The sequence below is a fragment of the Oncorhynchus masou genome, chromosome 21, assembly GCF_036934945.1.
Source record: "Oncorhynchus masou masou isolate Uvic2021 chromosome 21, UVic_Omas_1.1, whole genome shotgun sequence".
NCBI classification, from domain to species: Eukaryota; Metazoa; Chordata; class Actinopteri; order Salmoniformes; family Salmonidae; genus Oncorhynchus; species Oncorhynchus masou.
The window spans coordinates 1813618-1835503 of NC_088232.1; the positions used below are offsets into that span (position 1 = coordinate 1813618).

Below are 21886 nucleotides of genomic sequence, written 5' to 3' on the forward strand. Positions count from 1 at the left end.
AGTAGAATCATCTGAAAGACTATGTCCCAGAGAGTGGGATGTTCACACACAGATTATGCAATAGTGAGTACAATGGGGTGTGAAACGATTGGATTCCCATTCGGCTTTTTCTGCATATTAAATGGTGGATGAGCTACTGTTTCCTCAAAGGAAACGAGTTGATTCTCCACAGAGATGCGTGGTATGGGTACACCCCATTAGACAGACCTTTTAGAAGATGTCTTGCGAGGGCCCATATTATTTCTATAACTAGTGCCCAGAGTTTTTCCTCTAAACTCAAGGACCTACACATGATTCCTCTTCTAGCTTACCTTCCTCTGCACATCTCTCCCTCACTCTCTCTCTCACTCCCTCCCTCTCTCCCTCTCCCCCTCTCCCCAGATCACCTGTCTCCAGGACTTCTTCGGGGAGGACGACGTGTTCATCGCGTGCGGCCCAGAGAAGTACCGCTACGCCCAGGATGACTTCCTGTTGGATCACAGTGGTAAGGCTTCTGGTAGGCCTGACTCACTAAATATAACATCACCTATATGTTGTGAAACCTTGGTCTCTCATAGAAATAGGTGTAGATTCCTGTTCTAGTGTCTATATTTCTATGGCCTCTCTGTCCCAACCCTTTCCTCCCTCTTTCCTTCATAGGGTGCGTGGGACATGCCAGGTCTCTCTCGGCAAAGAGGTCTTCTGACCTCAATGGGACTTCCTGGTTAAATAAAGGTCCTAGAAATTGCACACTATTCCCTATAGAGCCTCCATAGGGCTCTGGTGAAAAGGAGTGTACTCTATTGGGAATAGGTTGCCATTTTGGACTCACCCCTCCTTTCTGTCTCTCATAGTATAGTGTAACTTCCCTAAAGACATGTCAATGCCAAACCACTTTCCCCTTTTCATAGTAGAAGTCAGGATGAAGTGTGTCTGAACGGTGTAACATGATAATTATCTGTCAACCACACAATAGTGAACGTTCATTTTCTGTTGAATGAGTCTCATAATTGTTCTAAAAGTAGTTCCGGTGACTCGTGATGCTTAATGATGACTGACATAGAGGGATCATCACTCAATATCTAAATTCATTCCCCTCCTCCAAGAGAAGGAAACTATTGATTACAGTATGTGTGAGACTATCGGTCTGAACACACACAGATTCCTGCCTTCTGTAGGGGAAAGTGGCTGCAGTCACATTTTGTAGGGTGTAGTTGTAGTAGTTCATTCCATTCCATGGTTCTTCAGTGACTGTCATTATGTGAATATGTACCATCCCTGTGTTGAGAAGAAGACGTTCTTGAAAATCACTTAAAATATGTCCGCAGCGATACCCCCTACTGCAGCAGGATATGGCCTCTTTAGTCCATAGCTAACCCATTGTTATCTTAAGCAGGCCGATGTCAGTACAACTCCTCTGCAGTCCCCTATCCTCTGTGCTAGATAAGGTAGAGACAGGATGTACTGTCTATAATATCCAAACAGGCTAATTTTAGACACTTCTCCAAACTATTCCCAAGGTTCTAGCTACATCCTGTTAGTGTTGCTCCTGTAACATAACATTTAAAGCTGCAATATGTCACTTTTTGGACAACCTGACAAAATTCACAAAGAAATGTGAGGTATAAATATGTCACTCGCATTGAAAGCAGGTCTAAGAAGCGGTAGGTCTGTTCTATGTGCTCTTTCTATATGGCCCATTTTAAAGTTTTGTTTTTTGTGTCTTTTTACTTTCGGTTTTGTACACCAGCTGAAAATATATTTCACAGCAGTTTAGATGGTACAATGAGTCTCTACACTATACTTGTTTGTTTTTTCACATAAACAGAAATTAGGCAAACTATTAGATTGTTAGCAACAAGGAAATTGCAGTCATTGCTGCATAGTGCATCTTTAAAACACACACACACACACACACACACACACACACACACACACACACACACACACACACACACACACACACACACAGGTGTAAACACTGTTTGTTCTAACGATGAGTGTTTTAAGTTTCTTCATCTGAATCTGTTCATCAGTTGTTTTAGCGCTTCCTTGTCCTACTTCTCCTGCCAGGCTCCATTTGAAGAATTAGGTCTTCTGAAAAACAAGTGTTTGCTCTAGGTACCTCTTTTCAGCTGCTAAGTCTTTGCACAGTGTCTTACAGGAGTCCCAAAGGGCTGTTACACTGTCAGACTCAATTGTGGAGAACAGTGTCAAATCCAAACATGGTTTAGGGAACGATATAAAAAGTCAACACTGCAAGTCAACAAACCTGCATGGTACAGTAGCTAGCATCGTAGTAAACTGAATCGCACCTGGGGTCTGCTCCAATAACAGGCTTGGGTCACGTCCACTTTATTGGGAATCATTTGTCTCCAATTGGCCACAGCTGGTTGGTACCTCCTCTGTGTTCATGGTGTCATAATAGCGTCTAACACGGTAACACCCCCCAATTAACAGCATATGACATAAACCCAGACAGTTTAACTACTAGTCTCATTACAGTAACCAGTAATATGCTGCTCCTGAACGCAGCTCGCTCTGTTTGTTGTCAACGCTGCTAAAACAACTCTATCACAGGCGGTTGGTGGCACCTTAATTGGGGAGGACGGGGCTAGTGGTAGCGGCTGGAGCGGGATCAGTGGAATGGTATCAAATACATTGAACACGTGGTTTCCATGTGTTTGATACCATTCCATTCACTCGGTTCCAGCCATTGTTATGAGCTGTCCTCCCCTCAGCAGCCTCCACTGTTTTATGTGTCTGTGCAACACCACCAAAACAGTTGAACCACCAACCTCGTTACCCCAACACCTACTGCTCCAGCATGCAGCTCTGTCAGCCTTGTCAACTGGTGGACACACCTCTGTGAAATGTTACTAACACAACAGCGTTAGTAGCAGCGCAGAAGGCAGCAAACACGATAGCGTAATTACCACAGCTTATGCATTTTTCATGGCGTTATGGCGCGCACAGAGCCACAGATGACTGCACATGTGGTGTTCGTTTGGAAAAAGCAATTTCTTTTCTTTTTTTTGTGGAAAGCTCTCTGCGTGAATTAAACATTCTTAACTTCTTGAACACTCCCTACTTAATGCTTTCTCAAAGAGAGCCAATTATATTATAGAGCTAGTTCCTAGCTGGAGCTATTTTAAAATAGTTTGACTGGAACACTGGGGACTGTATTGAATTGTGCTAGATAGGAAATGAGGTCGGTGTCGGTGTGGTTTTAACCCTGTGTGTGTTGTCTTCACAGAATGCCGGGTGCTCAAGTCCTCATACTCTGCTCGCTCGCCCACTCCAACGAGGGCTGCTGGGAGCAAGAGCCCTGGACTCTCACGCCGTATCAAGTCCCCGGGCATAGGTATACACATGCATGCACGTACACACAAACACACACACAGTTATTGGGTGATGGACTGAGTAACTGATTTTCATCTGACACTAACTAGTGTAATCACCTCAAAGAGTTTCAGGATTTTGGCAGGCTACAGGCCATTTGGCCAATTTGGCCAATTATGAGGCTTTAAGTTGGACATTGAAACCTCGAGCTGTAAAATTGTTTTTTGCAATTCTCTCTCTCTTTCTCTCTGCAGTAAGAAGACCAATCCATTACTCCACCAGTAGCCAGTCTCCTGTTAAATCCCCAGGTAAGCCTGTTGACATCCTGCACTGCCCACTCTATTGGCCCATTACCCCACTACAACAAACCACTCATTTTCATCTAGCTAGCTATCATTACTAGGACCTTGAGTTTTCCCCTGAGCATGAAGTCTAACCAGGAATGACTCCTGGCCTTGACCTTGTGGCTGACGGGGCCCTGTGAGAGGTCCAGTTAGTCTCTTTCAGTACAGTATATTGTAATGTCAGTCAGACTCCTGCTGTGTAGGGAAGTGCCATCAATTGCTCTGAAGGAGCTCTGCTCCACTGTGGACCTCCCTGGCCTGCCACCCTGACCAAAGACTATTTAAAGATATCTGGATATCGCTCTCTCTTTCTCCCCCTCTCTTTCTCTGGCTCTTGCTCTCTCTCTTTTTCGCTCTCTATTTTTCTCTCTCCTCTCTTCCTGGCCCAGAAACTCTCTCTGGCTTCTACAGTATGCATCTAATCTGAGCACAGACTGGTGCAGGACCAGCTGATACAAACCCATGTACTAAATTAGCCTCAGTGCTTTAGTCTTCAGCTGCTTTCACTGAGCCCTTCTAATTGAATTGAATAATCACATCAGTTGTCTGGCATCACATTCTCTCGTAGGTGCTGTACTGTATTGGTGGTTCTGACTGTTGTTCGCAGGTCCAGATTGTTTGTCTCAGGGAACGGGTACAGCGTGTGGCAGTGTACCTGCCAAGAACCTAGAGTGTGTGGCAGATGAGGCCTTTGACAGAAATACACTACCATTACCAATACAGCCGACTTCTCCAATGAAAGGCCATGCCTGGCCCTGTTGTTTGAGGAGAGGACTGGTTGTGACACAGGGAGGTTCCTGGAGGTAGGCTGCTTGAGGTACCATTGAACCCTCAGGGTCGTAGCTTTCGTGTGGCCTAAGCTGCAGACAGATTATCCAGGCAGCCTGCGGAGGCACCTGGTGTGACCCTTCGTGTTTGTCTGTTGGAGCCAAACACGACCTGCTTCCCCCCAGAGGGGACCGGACAGGAAGTTGGACAGTCACACACAGTTCTAGACAAGAAACGCCACACTACACCTGAAGAAAATCTAGCACTCGGTCTTAAGGAAAGGTCATGGACTTGAATTCGTGGTGGACAACTGTTAGTACAGAGATTTTTCAACTCAGTGAAAGTAAACCCATTCAAAGTGAACTTTGTTGTGTCACAAATGGATTTCCTGCCCTATCTTATATCATTTCCTGTGATAGAGGCATTTCCTTTAGTATTCAAAGAAATGAAGAACAATCGAATACACAATGTAATAACAGTAATACACTTTTAACCTGCCACATCTCTCCAGAGGAAAAAGGACTTCCTCTCTCGTTTGCCCTTCCCCACATCAGCACGTCCTGTTGGGCCAGCCCTCGCCCTATCATGGTCTTACTATGGCTCTCTCTCTCTCTCTCTCTCTCTCTCTGTCGCTCTCCTCTTCTCTCCCCACCCCTCCCCAGTCAATGGTGTCCCCAGCAGTACGATCTCCACCCCCAAGTCCACCAAATCCAATAGCTCCTCCCCCACCAGCCCCCGCAGTATACACAGCTTCAAGGTGAGTCACACACACACCACCTATAATCTCCAGATAATGATATTGTACTGTATGTTCCCATATAGGAAGTGATTGTATATTTAGACACATGCTATAAATAAACATATAGTAGCAAATGATTTAACCTCAAGTGCACTAGATCAGGAATAGTGGTTGGCCAGAACACTTGAATCTGTTGACAGTGGGGACAACAGCACTTAAACTTTCTCTAGATGATTATTACAGTTTGGCAACACCTACACCGTGTTTACTTGGCACGTCCATAACGTTTGATATAACTTAGTTACTCTGAAGAAATCACAAAATAACGTATTGAAAAGAAAGATTGATGATGTAATCCACCCAGTTCAAAGGTGTTTCAGTTTGAGATTCCTCCTTTAGATGGCGTACTAAATAATGCATACAGTTTTCTAGTCCAGGTAACTGAAATAAGCCTTATGGTCTGTGTACTTCTAGAAGTGTTGAAAGAGCTTCTCTTCCATAATAGAAAAGATTACTGAGATGACTTGGCGGATTCTGTCGCATGTGAAAGCCAAGAATGCTTGAAAAAGGAGTCTTATAATAACCCATATAACCTATTCAAACAGCCATCACAGCTCTCTCTTTTGGAAAAGGCCTCTCGTCAAATTATTCATTATTTCCAACATTGGTCATCATTTCGATCCATTAAAGTTTGTGTTTCCTCTTTCTGTGCCTGATAAGTGACAGTAGGGGAGGCCTATCCATTAAGATAGGTCCTAACACCCTGTACTCTTCTGAAGGGCAGAACACTTATTTTACGCCAAATGCATAATTAACACAGTGATATATACCTGCTCACTTTCTTTTGAGTTTGGGTAGGCACACAACGTCCACAGAATGGAGGACTGTAAGATCAATACAGAAGAGACGTGTTTTTGTAGAATCGTCTTCTATCTTTCCATTGAGCTACCTACAGACGTATGAATGTTTGGGCACCTCTGACAATTTCCATTTATAAATAATTGGGTGTTTGGATCAGCAATTTCATTTTGATCTATCAAATAACTGATGGACACAGTAATATTTCAGTAGTGAAATGAGGTTTATTGGATTAACAGAAAATGTGCAATATGCATCAAAACAAAATTAGACAGGTGCATACATTTGGGCACCCCAATAGAAAAATCACATCAATATTTAGTAGAGCCTCCTTTTGCTAAAATAGCAGACTCTAGACGCTTCCCATAGCCTCTAATGAGGTTCTGGATGAAGGTATTGTGGACCATTCCTCCTTACAAAACATCTCCAGTTCAGTTAGGTTTGATGGTTGCCGAGCATGGACAACCCACTTCAAATCATCCCACAGATTCTCAATGATATTCAGGTCTGGGGACTGGGATGGCCATTCCAGAACATTGTACTTGTTCCTCTGCATAAATGCCCGGGTAGATTTTGAGCAGTGTTTTGGGTCGTTGTCTTGTTGAAATATTCAGCCCATGCGTAACTTAAACTTTGTGACTGATTCTTGAATATTATTCCCAAGAATCTGCTGATATTGAGTGGAATCCATGCGACCCTCAACTTTAACAAGATTCCCAGTACCGGCACTGGCCACACAGCCCCACAGCATGATGGAACCCCCACCAAATTTTACCTTGGGTAGCAAGTGTTTTTCTTGGAACGCTGTGTTCTTTTGCCGCCATGCATAACGTCCCTTGTTATGACCAAATAACTCAATCTTTGTTTCATCAGTCCACAGCACCTTATTCCAAAATGAAGCGGGCTTGTCCAAATGTGCGTTTGCATTCCTCAAGCGACTCTGTTTGTGACGTGTGTGAAGGAAAGGCTTCTTCCACATCACTCTCCCATACAGCTTCTCCTTGTGCAAAGTGCGCTGAATTGTTGAACGATGCACAGTGACACCATCTGCAGCAAGATGATGTTGTAGGTCCTTGGAGGTGGTCTGTGGGCTGTTTTTGACCGTTCTCACCATCCTTCGCCTCTCCGATATTTTACTTGGCCTGCCACTTCTGGCATTAACAAGAACTGTGCCTGTGGTCTTCCATTTCCTCACTATGTTCCTCACAGTGGACACTGACAGCTTAAATCTCTGCGATAGCTTTTTGTAGCCTTCCTCTAAACCACATATGTCAGAGTCAAGGCCCGCGGGCCACATCCGGCCCGCGAGAAGGTTTTTTACGGCCCCTGGGATGATCTTGATTTATTATTAGAACCGGCCCGCAGACCGCAGCAAGCCGGCAGCCCGCAGATCTTTTACACGCACCAATACTACATTTCCCACAATGCAACGGTGACGCACCGAGCAGTAGGCTGCTTCATTTCAATATTTATTGGCACAGCAGTCGTCAGCATCACAGTAAAATTAACTTTCAGATACCCATCAAAAATGGCAAAACGGAAGGTGGACACTGAGAACCGGGGGTTTCAAACAAGGTGGGAGTCGGAGTATATGTTCACGGAGGTAGCTGGAAAACCTGTGTGTCTTCTGTGTGGAGAAAGTGTGGCGGTACTGAAAGAGTATAATCTGAGACGACATTATGAAACGAAACACGCGGACAAAAACAAGAATATGGACATGGAACAAAGGCTACAAAAGGCAGAGGAATTAAAACGAGGCCTCAAATCTCGACAGGCTCTGTTCAAAAAAGCCAAATCACAAGGCCAGGCTGCTGTCAAGGCCAGTTTTATTTTGGCAGAAGAGATCGCTAAATCAGCCCGGCCATTTACGGAGGGGGATTTCATCAAAAACTGCATGATTAAAGTTTGTGACGAAGTTTGCCCAGAAAAAAGGCAACTCTTTTTAAATGTGAGTCTGAGCAGAAACACCATTGCCGAGGTTTTCAGTAGGTTCAATTAGGTTCACTAGACTATATGCGTCATTTAAAAATTTTTCAATGAACATTCGAACAGTCCGGCCCTCGGCTTGTAGCTAAATTTTTTATTTGGCCCTCCGTCCATTTGACTTTGACACCCCTGCTCTAAACCATAACATTGAACAATCTTTGTTTTCAGGTCATTTGAGAGTTGTTTTGAGGCCCCCATGTTGCCACTCTTCAGAGTAGAGTCAAAGAGAACAACAACTTGGCCACGTTAAATACCTTTTCTCATGATTGGATGCACTTGTCTATGAAGTTCAAGGCTTAATGAGCTCACCAAACCAATTGTGTGTTCCAATTAATCAGTGCTAAGTAGTTACAGGTATGTTGTCAAATCAACAGAATGACAAGGGTGCCCACATTTTTGCATAGCCTATTTTTCACATCTGATTTAATTTCATACAACTTAATATTGCTACACTAAAAATCTTTGTCTGGACAATACCCCAGTTCTCAGCTTTTATTAGAAAATGAATGGCATGCCACTGTGATCCTTTTCTGTGGCAACAGAGTAAATTATTATGCAGCCTCAGAGGGGTGCCCAAACTTTTTCATACAACTGTATCTAATAATGGATTATAAAGTTGAATATCAAACATTTTCTTACCAAACTATACTGAACAAAAATATACATGCGACAATTTCAAAGATTTTACTGAGTTACAGTTCATATAAGGAAATCAGTCAATTAACATAAATTCAAAAGGCCTGCACAAGTACAGTGAAATGCTTAACTTGCTAGCCCTTCCCAGCAGTGCAGTATTCAATATCAAAAGAGTATAACAAAAAAAACACAAGAAATAAGAGAGGGAAAAAAACAAACAGAAGAATGTAAGCCATGTACAGGGTAAGTGCCAGTACCAAACTATACATTTACATTTAAGTCATTTAGCAGACGCTCTTATCCAGAGCGACTTACAAATTGGTGAATTCACCTTCTGACATCCAGTGGAACAGCCACTTTACAATAGTGCATCTAAATCATTAAGGGGGGTGGTGAGAAGGATTACTTATCCTATCCTAGGTATTCCTTGAAGAGGTGGGGTTTCAGGTGTCTCCGGAAGGTGGTGATTGACTCCGCTGTCCTGGCGTCGTGAGGGAGTTTGTTCCACCATTGGGGGGCCAGAGCAGCGAACAGTTTTGACTGGGCTGAGCGGGAACTGTACTTCCTCAATGGTAGGGAGGCGAGCAGGCCAGAGGTGGATGAACGCAGTGCCCTTGCTTGGGTGTAGGGCCTGATCAGAGCCTGGAGGTACTGCGGTGCCGTTCCCCTCACAGCTCCGTAGGCAAGCACCATGGTCTTGTAGCGGATGCGAGCTTCAACTGGAAGCCAGTGGAGAGAGCGGAGGAGCGGGGTGACGTGAGAGAACTTGGGAAGGTTGAACACCAGACGGGCTGCGGCGTTCTGGATGAGTTGTAGGGGTTTAATGGCACAGGCAGGGAGCCCAGCCAACAGCGAGTTGCAGTAATCCAGACGGGAGATGACAAGTGCCTGGATTAGGACCTGCGCCGCTTCCTGTGTGAGGCAGGGTCGTACTCTGCGGATGTTGTAGAGCATGAACCTACAGGAACGGGCCACCGCCATGATGTTGGTTGAGAACGACAGGGTGTTGTCCAGGATCACGCCAAGGTTCTTAGCGCTCTGGGAGGAGGACACAATGGAGTTGTCAACCGTGATGGCGAGATCATGGAACGGGCAGTCCTTCCCCGGGAGGAAGAGCAGCTCCGTCTTGCCGAGGTTCAGCTTGAGGTGGTGATCCGTATACAATTTAATTGCGGGGGTGTTTTGTATTAGTTTCCTGTCAGAACTCTGAAGCACTATAAAACACTACGGGGATCCATGGGCTAGTTATCCTGACACACTCCGTCATGGCATTATATTGGATTTCAAATGCATGCTACTTAAAGCAAAACCATTAGTCAATGTCCCTAGATCCCAGGGCTTCGTTCTGGATCGATGTTATGAAGCGGACCAGTCCTGTTGTATTACTCTGGAGATGTAACTGGCTATTTTGATCACCCTGCTAGTATTGATGTCAAAACAGAGCTTTGGATTGGGAGTCACGTTACCAACAATTGTGCCCAGCTAACCTTGGCCCAGTTAACCTTGACCTCTAATCCATTGTGTGCCCCATTTTTGATATTTATAGTTGCTATGGTGATGCGTGTGTCCAGGTTTTGACTTGGTGGCTGAAAGGGGAAGGATGCTGACCTCTGTTTTCTTCTTTTTCTGTCCTTTCCTTCTCTCTTCATCTCTTACTTTATTTCTCTCCTCCTTTCCAGATTCCGCCACATCACACATCTGCCACCAATGTTAACGGGTCTTCACACAGTCTGGAGCTGGCCTATAACATGAGTCCTGAGGGTAGGTGTCCCCTTCTCCTCTCAACCTCTCCCTTCTCCTCCCTTCTCTTCTTCTGTTCTCCTAGCCTCCTTTTTCCTCTTCTGTTCTCCTAGCCTCCTTTTTCCTCTTCTTCTGTTCTCCTAGCCTCCTTTCTCCTCTTCTTCTGTTCTCCTAGCCTCCTTTCTCCTCTTCTTCTGTTCTCCTAGCCTCCTTTCTCCTCTTCTGTTCTCCTAGTCTCCTTTTTCCTCTTCTTCTGTTCTCCTAGCCTCCTTTCTCCTCTTCTTCTGTTCTCCTAGCCTCCTTTCTCCTCCCCTCCCTTCTCTTTTTCCACTCCCCTCTCCACTCCTCCCTTCTCTTCTTCTGTTCTCCTAGCCTCCTTTCTCCTCCCCTCCCTTCTCTTCTTCTGTTCTCCTAGCCTCCTTTCTCCTCTTCTTCTGTTCTCCTAGCCTCCTTTCTCCTCCCCTCCCTTCTCTTCTTCCACTCCCCTCTCCACTCCTCCCTTCTCTTCTTCTGTTCTCCTCTTCTCCTCTCCTCTCTTTACCCTGCGTCATCCTGTCTCTGTGCCAACTCTCACAGCTTCTGCCTGCACTCACTCACCCCTAAACACGTGGCCCAATGCAGCCCCAATCCCCCCCTAGGACCTCAATGCAGGTTCAGGTTGTTATATTAGAATTTCTTACTCAGCGACACGTGCCGCATCACAGCAGCACTCACAACAGAGGGACAGAGAAGTGTGATGCGGAGAACAAGTGAAAAGATCTGTGTGCTTCTGCGTGAGACAGCCAGGCGGTATCAACACGTCCTTGGGCTGTGTGTCTGCATAATATTGTTGGTTCCTCTTTAGGAGAGGCCAGACATTAGTTCTAGGGTAGGAGCTAGGCTGCCTGGGTTAATGGGCAATGAATGACTTTATACTTTGATTAGATTAAAACGCGTTAATCCTTTATTTCAGCCGCTTTGTCTTAACATAAGTTGTGGAAACTCCGAGGAGATATTCATTTCACTGCAATGCAAGTTTTGCCAGAGTAAGTACTTGTAGGTATTGTACGTCATTCTACACTGAGTGTCTAAAACATTATGAACACCTGCTCTTTCCATGACAGACTGACCAGGTGAATCCAGGTGAATGTATGATCCCTTATTGATGTCACTTGTTAAATCTACTTCAATCAGTGTAGATGAAGGGGAGGAGACATGTTAAAGAATGATTTTTAAGCATTGAGACAATTGAGACATGGATTGTGTATGTGTACCATTCAGAGGGTGAATGGGCAAGACACAAGATTGAAGTGACTTTGAACGGGGTATGGTAGTAGGTGCCAGGCACACCGGTTTGTTTCAAGAACTGCAACGCTGCTGGGCTTTTCACACTCAACAGTTTCCTGTGTGTATTAAAAATGGTCCACCACCCAAAGGACATCCAGCCAACTTTACATAACTGTGGGAAGCATTGGAGTCAACATCGGCCAGCATCCCTGTTGAACTCTTTAGACCCTTGTAGAGTCCTTGCCCCAACTAATTGAGGCTGTTCTGAGGGCAAAAGGTGGGGGTGCAACTCAAATATTAGGAAGGTGTTCTTGTTTTGGAAGGTGTTTTGTTCAGTCTGTATATATGTAGGCAACAGGAAGTAACTGAAAGAACATTCTGATGTGCCCCGTTGTAACACGTCTCTCCTCATCAGTTAACGGCAACAGCTGTAGCTCTATCACAACCGTCCTGGATAAGTACAAGGTCGGCAAGGTCATAGGCGACGGAAACTTTGCCGTGGTGAAAGACTGTGTAGAACGGTATGTAAATATAGAATATTACATTTCTTTACATCTCATTGATGGATTTAAAACCTTATTTTAATTTTAACTTCTCGCTTGACCGGAAGTTTCATAGCATACCAATTGTACTTTCATATTTGTAATGAATGTTCACTAGGCTGTTGGACTTAAAAAGCCCCATTTATAAATGACCATGTTGATCAGTAGCTTTCAATGTGACTTAATAAGCGCCACGTCACATGTCATAACTGCTTCTAAGGCTTAATGACAGCAGGCATTTATAGCATTTAAGTAAGCATTTACTGTTTGTGTATGTGCTTGTGTCTGGGGTTCAGCCCATGAAATCCACTTCATTACCGTTTCCCTTCTGACTCAGCAGTTTGTCTGTAATATACAGAGAGAAGACTCCTTCCTCTAATCAGAAGGGCTAAACTCTCCAATACACCGTCACGCACTGTCTGATGTGTCAGCCTATGATGGGGATGCAACACTGTTCAGTCTACTGTTGGATAGAACTTAGAATCTTAGTTTGTGATGAAACACTAAAAAAAGTGCCTTTCAAACTTGTTAAAAAATGTTATGGTTTGGCAGATGGTTGCATATGATTTGGGTTGGTTTGAAGGATTTACAGTAAACACAATATACCATGATTTGAAGGACTAGTGTTGCTGTATGTCTTTATAGGTCCACTGGGAAGGAGTATGCACTGAAGATCATTGACAAGGCCAAGTGCAGTGGAAAGGTAAGACAGCAAGAGAGAGAGAATATGTTGTTGCCACTGTATTTCTTTGACTGTGTCACCCAATAGCAGCTGAGCTCAGCAACCCAGGTTGTAACGTGGTGAATGAATGTGTTGCTGATAGTCCCAGTACCATGTATCAACAGAGAGACTGTTCTCTCAGACAGTGTTGCTGACAGTCCCAGTACCATGTATCAACAGAGACTGTTCTCTCAGACAGCGTTGCTGACGGAGTCCCAGTACCATGTATCAACAGAGAGACTGTTCTCTCAGACAGTGTTGCTGACAGTCCCAGTACCATGTATCAACAGAGAGACTGTTCTCTCAGACAGTGTTGCTGAAAGTCCCAGTACCATGTATCAACAGAGAGACTGTTCTCTCAGACAGCGTTGCTGACGGAGTCCCAGTACCATGTATCAACAGAGAGACTGTTCTCTCAGACAGCGTTGCTGACAGTCCCAGTACCATGTATCAACAGAGAGACTGTTCTCTCAGACAGCGTTGCTGACGGAGGCCCAGTACCATGTATCAACAGAGACTGTTCTCTCACAGTGTTGCTGACAGTCCCAGTACCATGTATCAACAGAGAGACTGTTCTCTCAGACAGCGTTGCTGACAGTCCCAGTACCATGTATCAACAGAGAGACTGTTCTCTCAGACAGCGTTGCTGACAGTCCCAGTACCATGTATCAACAGAGAGACTGTTCTCTCAGACAGCGTTGCTGACAGTCCCAGTACCATGTATCAAAGAGAGACTGTTCTCTCAGACAGCGTTGCTGACAGTCCCAGTACCATGTATCAACAGAGAGACTGTTCTCTCAGACAGCGTTGCTGACAGTCCCAGTACCATGTATCAACAGAGAGACTGTTCTCTCAGACAGCGTTGCTGACAGTCCCAGTACCATGTATCAACAGAGAGACTGTTCTCTCAGACAGTGTTGCTGATGGAGTCCCAGTACCATGTATCAACAGAGACTGTTCTCTCAGACAGCGTTGCTGACGGAGGCCCAGTACCATGTATCAACAGAGAGACTGTTCTCTCAGACAGCGTTGCTGACAGTCCCAGTACCATGTATCAACAGAGAGACTGTTCTCTCAGACAGCGTTGCTGACAGTCCCAGTACCATGTATCAACAGAGAGACTGTTCTCTCACAGTGTTGCTGACGGAGTCCCAGTACCATGTATCAACAGAGAATGTTCTCTCAGAAAGCGTTGCTGACCGTCCCAGTACCATGTATCAACAGAGAGACTGTTCTCTCAGACAGTGTTGCTGATGGAGTCCCAGTACCATGTATCAACAGAGAATGTTCTCTCAGAAAGCGTTGCTGACCGTCCCAGTACCATGTATCAACAGAGAGACTGTTCTCTCAGACAGTGTTGCTGATGGAGTCCCAGTACCATGTATCAACAGAGAGACTGTTCTCTCAGACAGCGTTGCTGACGGAGTCCCAGTACCATGTATCAACAGAGAGAATGTTCTCTCAGACAGCGTTGCTGATGGAGTCCCAGTACCATGTATCAACAGAGAGACTGTTCTCTCAGACAGTGTTGCTGACAGTCCCAGTACCATGTATCAACAGAGACTGTTCTCTCAGACAGCGTTGCTGATGGAGTCCCAGTACCATGTATCAACAGAGAGACTGTTCTCTCAGACAGCGTTGCTGACAGTCCCAGTACCATGTATCAACAGAGAGACTGTTCTCTCAGACAGCGTTGCTGACAGTCCCAGTACCATGTATCAACAGAGAGACTGTTCTCTCAGACAGCGTTGCTGACAGTCCCAGTACCATGTATCAACAGAGAGACTGTTCTCTCAGACAGCGTTGCTGACAGTCCCAGTACCATGTATCAACAGAGAGACTGTTCTCTCAGACAGCGTTGCTGACAGTCCCAGTACCATGTATCAACAGAGAGACTGTTCTCTCAGACAGCGTTGCTGACAGTCCCAGTACCATGTATCAACAGAGAGACTGTTCTCTCAGACAGTGTTGCTGATGGAGTCCCAGTACCATGTATCAACAGAGACTGTTCTCTCAGAGTGTTGCTGACAGTCCCAGTACCATGTATCAACAGAGAGACTGTTCTCTCACAGTGTTGCTGACAGTCCCAGTACCATGTATCAACAGGATCAAAGTACCATCCCAGTACCATATTAACAGGATCAATGACCAACACAATTAACAACACAATTAACACAATTAATGTCTGTCGGCCTGCGGGTTAATAATGCAGGGTGGAATACCTAACCACTGTCCACTCACTGTGTGTGCTCGCGTGTGTGCTCACGTGCGTGTGTGTGCTCACGTGCGTGTGTGTGCTCACGTGCGCGTGTGTGCTCACGTGCGCGTGTGTGCTCACGTTTGCATGTGTGTGTGTGCAGGAGCACCTGATAGAGAATGAAGTGGCTGTGCTGAGGAGAGTCAAACACCCCAACATTATCCAGCTGATAGACGAGGTGGACACACCCACTGAACTCTACCTGGTCATGGAGCTAGTCAAGGTACGTTCAACCACTACTGACCTCTACAGTATCTAGTCAACCACTACTAAACTCTACAGTATCTAGTCAACCACTACTAACCTCTACAGTATCTAGTCAACCACTACTGACCTCTACAGTATCTAGTCAACCACTACTGACCTCTACAGTATCTAGTCAACCACTACTGACCTCTACAGTATCTAGTCAACCACTACTGACCTCTACAGTATCTAGTCAACCACTACTGACCTCTACAGTATCTAGTCAACCACTACTAACCTCTACAGTATCTAGTCAACCACTACTGGCCTCTACAGTATCTAGTCAACCATTACTGACCTCTACAGTATCTAGTCAACCACTACTGACCTCTACAGTATCTAGTCAACCACTACTGACCTCTACAGTATTTAGTCAACCACTACAGTATCTATTCAACCACTACCGACCTCTACAGTATCTAGTTAACCACTTCTGACCACTACAGTATCTATTCAACCACTACTAACCTCTACAGTATCTAGTCAACCACTACTGACCTCTACAGTATCTAGTCAACCACTACTGACCTCTACAGTATCTAGTCAACCACTACTGACCTCTACAGTATCTAGTCAACCACTACTGACCTCTACAGTATCTAGTCAACCACTACTAACCTCTACAGTATCTAGTCAACCACTACTGACCTCTACAGTATCTAGTCAACCACTACTGACCTCTACAGTATCTAGTCAACCACTACTAACCTCTACAGTATCTAGTCTACCACTACTGACCTCTACAGTATCTAGTCTACCACTACTAACCTCTACAGTATCTAGTCTACCACTACTGACCTCTACAGTATCTAGTCTACTACTACTGACCTCTACAGTATCTATTCAACCACTACTGACCACTACATTATCTAGTCAACCACCAATGACCTCTACAGTATCTAGTCAACCACTACTGACCTCTACAGTATTTAGTTAACCACTACTGACCTCGACAGTATCTAGTCAACCACTACTGACCTCTACAGTATCTAGTCAACCACTACTGACCTCTACTGTATCTATTCAACCACTACTGACCTCCACAGTATCTAGTCAACCACTAATGACCTCTACATTATCTAGTCAACCACTACTGACCTCTACTGTATCTAGTCAACCACTACTGACCTCTACAGTATCTAGTCAACCACTACTGACCTCTACAGTATCTAGTCAACCACTACTGACATGTACAGTATCTAGTTAACCACTACTGACCTCTACAGTATCTAGTCAACCACTACTGACCTCTACAGTATCTAGTCAACCACTACTAACCTCTACAGTATCTAGTCAACCACTACTGACCTCTACAGTATCTAGTCAACCACTACTGACCTCTACAGTATCTAGTCAACCACTACTAACCTCTACAGTATCTAGTCTACCACTACTGACCTCTACAGTATCTAGTCTACCACTACTAACCTCTACAGTATCTAGTCTACCACTACTGACCTCTACAGTATCTAGTCTACTACTACTGACCTCTACAGTATCTATTCAACCACTACTGACCACTACATTATCTAGTCAACCACCAATGACCTCTACAGTATCTAGTCAACCACTACTGACCTCTACAGTATTTAGTTAACCACTACTGACCTCGACAGTATCTAGTCAACCACTACTGACCTCTACAGTATCTAGTCAACCACTACTGACCTCTACTGTATCTATTCAACCACTACTGACCTCCACAGTATCTAGTCAACCACTAATGACCTCTACATTATCTAGTCAACCACTACTGACCTCTACTGTATCTAGTCAACCACTACTGACCTCTACAGTATCTAGTCAACCACTACTGACATGTACAGTATCTAGTTAACCACTACTGACCTCTACAGTATCTAGTCAACCACTACCGACCTCTACAGTATCTATTCAACCACTACTGACCTCTACAGTATCTAGTCAACCACTACTGACCTCTGCAGTATCTAGTCTACTACTACTGACCTCTACAGTATCTAGTCAACCACTACTGACCACTACAGTATCTAGTCAACCACTACTGACCTCTACAGTATCTAGTCAACCACTACTGACCTTTACAGTATTTAGTCAACCACTACAGTATCTATTCAACCACTACTGACCTCTACAGTATCTAGTTAACCACTACAGTATCTAGTCAACCACTTCTGAACCCTACAGTATCTATTCAACCACTACTGACCTCTACAGTATCTAGTCAACCACTACTGACCTCTACAGTATTTAGTCAACCACTACAGTATCTATTCAACCACTACTGACCTCTACAGTATCTAGTCAACCACTACTGACCTCTACAGTATCTAGTCAACCACTACTGACCTCTACAGTTTTTAGTCAACCACTACAGTATCTATTCAACCACTACCGACCTCTACAGTATCTAGTTAACCACTACAGTATCTAGTCAACCACTTCTGACCACTACAGTATCTATTCAACCACTACTGACCTCGACAGTATCTAGTCAACCACTACTGACCTCTACAGTATCTAGTCAACCACTTCTGACCTCTACAGTATCTATTCAACCACTACTGACCTCTACAGTATCTATTCAACCACTACTGACCACTACATTATCTAGTCAACCACCAATGACCTCTACAGTATCTAGTCAACCACCAATGACCTCTACAGTATCTAGTCAACCACCAATGACCTCTACAGTATCTAGTCAACCACTACAGTATCTAGTCAACCACTTCTGACCACTACAGTATCTAGTCAACCACTACTGACCACTACAGTATCTATTCAACCACTACTTACCTCTACAGTATCTAGTCAACCACTACTGACCTCTACTGTATCTATTCAACCACTACTGACCTCTACAGTATCTAGTCAAACACTAATGACCTCTACAGTATCTAGTCAACCACTTCTGACCTCTACAGTATCTATTCACCCACTACTGACCACTACAGTATCTAGTCAACCACTACTGACCTCTACAGTATTTAGTCAACCACTACAGTATCTATTCAACCACAACCGACCTCTACAGTATCTAGTTAACCACTACAGTATCTAGTCAACCACTTCTGACCACTACAGTATCTATTCAACCACTACTGACCTCTACAGTATCTAGTCAACCACCAATGACCTCTACAGTATCTAGTCAACCACTACAGTATCTATTCAACCACTACCGACCTCTACAGTATCTAGTTAACCACTACAGTATCTAGTCAACCACTTCTGACCACTACCGTATCTAGTCAACCACTACTGACCACTACATTATTTAGTCAACCACTACAGTATCTATTCAACCACTACCGACCTCTACAGTATCTAGTTAACCACTTCTGACCACTACAGTATCTAGTCAACCACTACTGACCTCTACTGTATCTATTCACCCACTACTGACCACTACAGTATCTAGTCAACCACTACTGACCTCTACAGTATTTAGTCAACCACTACAGTATCTATTCAACCACTACCGACCTCTACAGTATCTAGTCAACCACTTCTGACCTCTACAGTATCTATTCACCCACTACTGACCACTACAGTATCTAGTCAACCACTACTGACCTCTACAGTATTTAGTCAACCACTACAGTATCTATTCAACCACTACCGACCTCTACAGTATCTAGTTAACCACTTCTGACCACTACAGTATCTATTCAACCACTACTGACCTCTACAGTATCTAGTCAAACACTACTGACCTCTACTGTATCTAATCAACCACTACTGACCTCTACTGTATCTATTCAACCACTAATGACCTCTACAGTATCTAGTCAACCACTACTGACCTCTACTGTATCTAATCAACCACTACTGACCTCTACTGTATCTATTCAACCACTACCGACCTCTACAGTATCTAGTTAACCACTTCTGACCACTACAGTATCTATTCAACCACTACTGACCTCTACAGTATCTAGTCAAACACTAATGACCTCTACAGTATCTAGTCAACCACTTCTGACCTCTACAGTATCTATTCACCCACTACTGACCACTACATTATCTAGTCAACCACCAATGACCTCTACAGTATCTAGTCAACCACTACAGTATCTAGTCAACCACTTCTGACCACTACAGTATCTAGTCAACCACTACTGACCACTACAGTATCTAGTCAACCACTACTGACCTCTACAGTATCTAGTCAACCACTATTGACCTCTACAGTATTTAGTCAACCACTACAGTATCTAGTCAACCACTACTGACCACTACAGTATCTAGTCAACCACTACTGACCTCTACAGTATCTAGTCAACCACTACAGTATCTAGTCAACCACTTCTGACCACTACAGTATCTAGTCAACCACTACTGACCACTACAGTATCTAGTCAACCACTACTGACCTCTACAGTATCTAGTCAACCACTACTGACCTCTACAGTATTGAGTCAACCACTACAGTATCTATTCAACCACTACCGACCTCTACAGTATCTAGTTAACCACTACAGTATCTAGTCAACCACTTCTGACCACTACAGTATCTAGTCAACCACTACTGACCACTACATTATCTAGTCAACCACCAATGACCTCTACAGTATTTAGTCAACCACTACAGTATCTATTCAACCACTACCGACCTCTACAGTATCTAGTTAACCACTTCTGACCACTACAGTATCTATTCAACCACAACCGACCTCTACAGTATCTAGTTAACCACTACAGTATCTAGTCAACCACTACTGACCTCTACTGTATCTATTCAACCACTACTGACCTCTACAGTATCTAGTCAAACACTAATGACCTCTACAGTATCTAGTCAACCACTTCTGACCTCTACAGTATCTATTCACCCACTACTGACCACTACAGTATCTAGTCAACCACTACTGACCTCTACAGTATTTAGTCAACCACTACAGTATCTATTCAACCACTACCGACCTCTACAGTATCTAGTTAACCACTACCGTATCTAGTCAACCACTACTGACCTCTACTGTATCTATTCAACCACTACTGACCTCTACTATATCTATTCAACCACTAATGACCTCTACAGTATCTAGTCAACCACTTCTGACCACTACATTATCTAGTCAACCACTACTGACCTCTACAGTATTTAGTCAACCACTACAGTATCTATTCAACCACTACCGACCTCTACAGTATCTAGTTAACCACTACAGTATCTAGTCAACCACTACTGACCTCTACTGTATCTAATCAACCACTACTGACCTCTACTGTATCTATTCAACCACTAATGACCTCTACAGTATCTAGTCAACCACTTCTGACCACTACATTATCTAGTCAACCACTACTGACCTCTACAGTATTTAGTCAACCACTACAGTATCTATTCAACCACTACCGACCTCTACAGTATCTAGTTAACCACTTCTGACCACTACAGTATCTATTCAACCACTACTGACCTCTACAGTATCTAGTCAACCACTACTGACCTCTACTGTATCTATTCAACCACTACTGACCTCTACAGTATCTAGTCAACCACTTCTGACCTCTACAGTATCTATTCACCCACTACTGACCACTACAGTATCTAGTCAACCACTACTGACCTCTACAGTATTTAGTCAACCACTACAGTATCTATTCAACCACTACCGACCTCTACAGTATCTAGTTAACCACTACAGTATCTAGTCAACCACTACTGACCTCTACTGTATCTATTCAACCACTACTGACCTCTACTGTATCTATTCAACCACTAATGACCTCTACAGTATCTAGTCAACCACTTCTGACCACTACATTATCTAGTCAACCACTACTGACCTCTACAGTATTTAGTCAACCACTACAGTATCTATTCAACCACTACCGACCTCTACAGTATCTAGTTAACCACTACAGTATCTAGTCAACCACTACTGACCTCTACTGTATCTAATCAACCACTACTGACCTCTACTGTATCTATTCAACCACTACTGACCTCTACAGTATCTAGTCAAACACTAATGACCTCTACAGTATCTAGTCAACCACTTCTGACCTCTACAGTATCTATTCACCCACTACTGACCACTACATTATCTAGTTAACCACCAATGACCTCTACAGTATCTAGTCAACCACTACAGTATCTAGTCAACCACTTCTGACCACTACAGTATCTAGTCAACCACTACTGACCACTACAGTATCTAGTCAACCACTACTGACCTCTACAGTATCTAGTCAACCACTACTGACCTCTACAGTATTTAGTCAACCACTACAGTATCTATTCAACCACTACCGACCTCTACAGTATCTAGTTAACCACTACAGTATCTAGTCAACCACTTCTGACCACTACAGTATCTATTCAACCACTACTGACCTCTACAGCATCTAGTCAACCACTACTGACCTCTACAGTATCTAGTCAACCACTACTGATCTCTACAGTATTTAGTCAACCACTACAGTATCTATTCAACCACTACCGACCTCTACAGTATCTAGTTAACCACT

The 21886-nt window shown here is 44.0% G+C and overlaps 1 protein-coding gene across 4 annotated transcripts in view; it reads left to right on the plus strand.

The window, feature by feature from the left end:
• The window catches only part of LOC135507578 (serine/threonine-protein kinase DCLK2-like), a 109385-nt gene that overhangs the window by 41199 nt on the left and 46300 nt on the right, over positions 1-21886 (plus strand). For 3 of the 4 annotated variants that reach the window (XR_010450674.1, XM_064927101.1, XM_064927103.1), the window contains exons 3-10: positions 382-496; positions 3236-3343; positions 3576-3629; positions 5096-5190; positions 10332-10413; positions 12074-12179; positions 12846-12903; positions 15282-15401. Coding sequence is in view for 3 of the 4 variants with exons in the window: in XM_064927101.1 (XP_064783173.1) it covers positions 382-496; positions 3236-3343; positions 3576-3629; positions 5096-5190; positions 10332-10413; positions 12074-12179; positions 12846-12903; positions 15282-15401 (738 nt within the window). In the remaining variant the exon portion in view is untranslated. The remainder of the gene's footprint in view (positions 1-381; positions 497-3235; positions 3344-3575; positions 3630-5095; positions 5191-10331; positions 10414-12073; positions 12180-12845; positions 12904-15281; positions 15402-21886) is intronic. The other variant, XM_064927102.1, reaches the window with a different exon arrangement.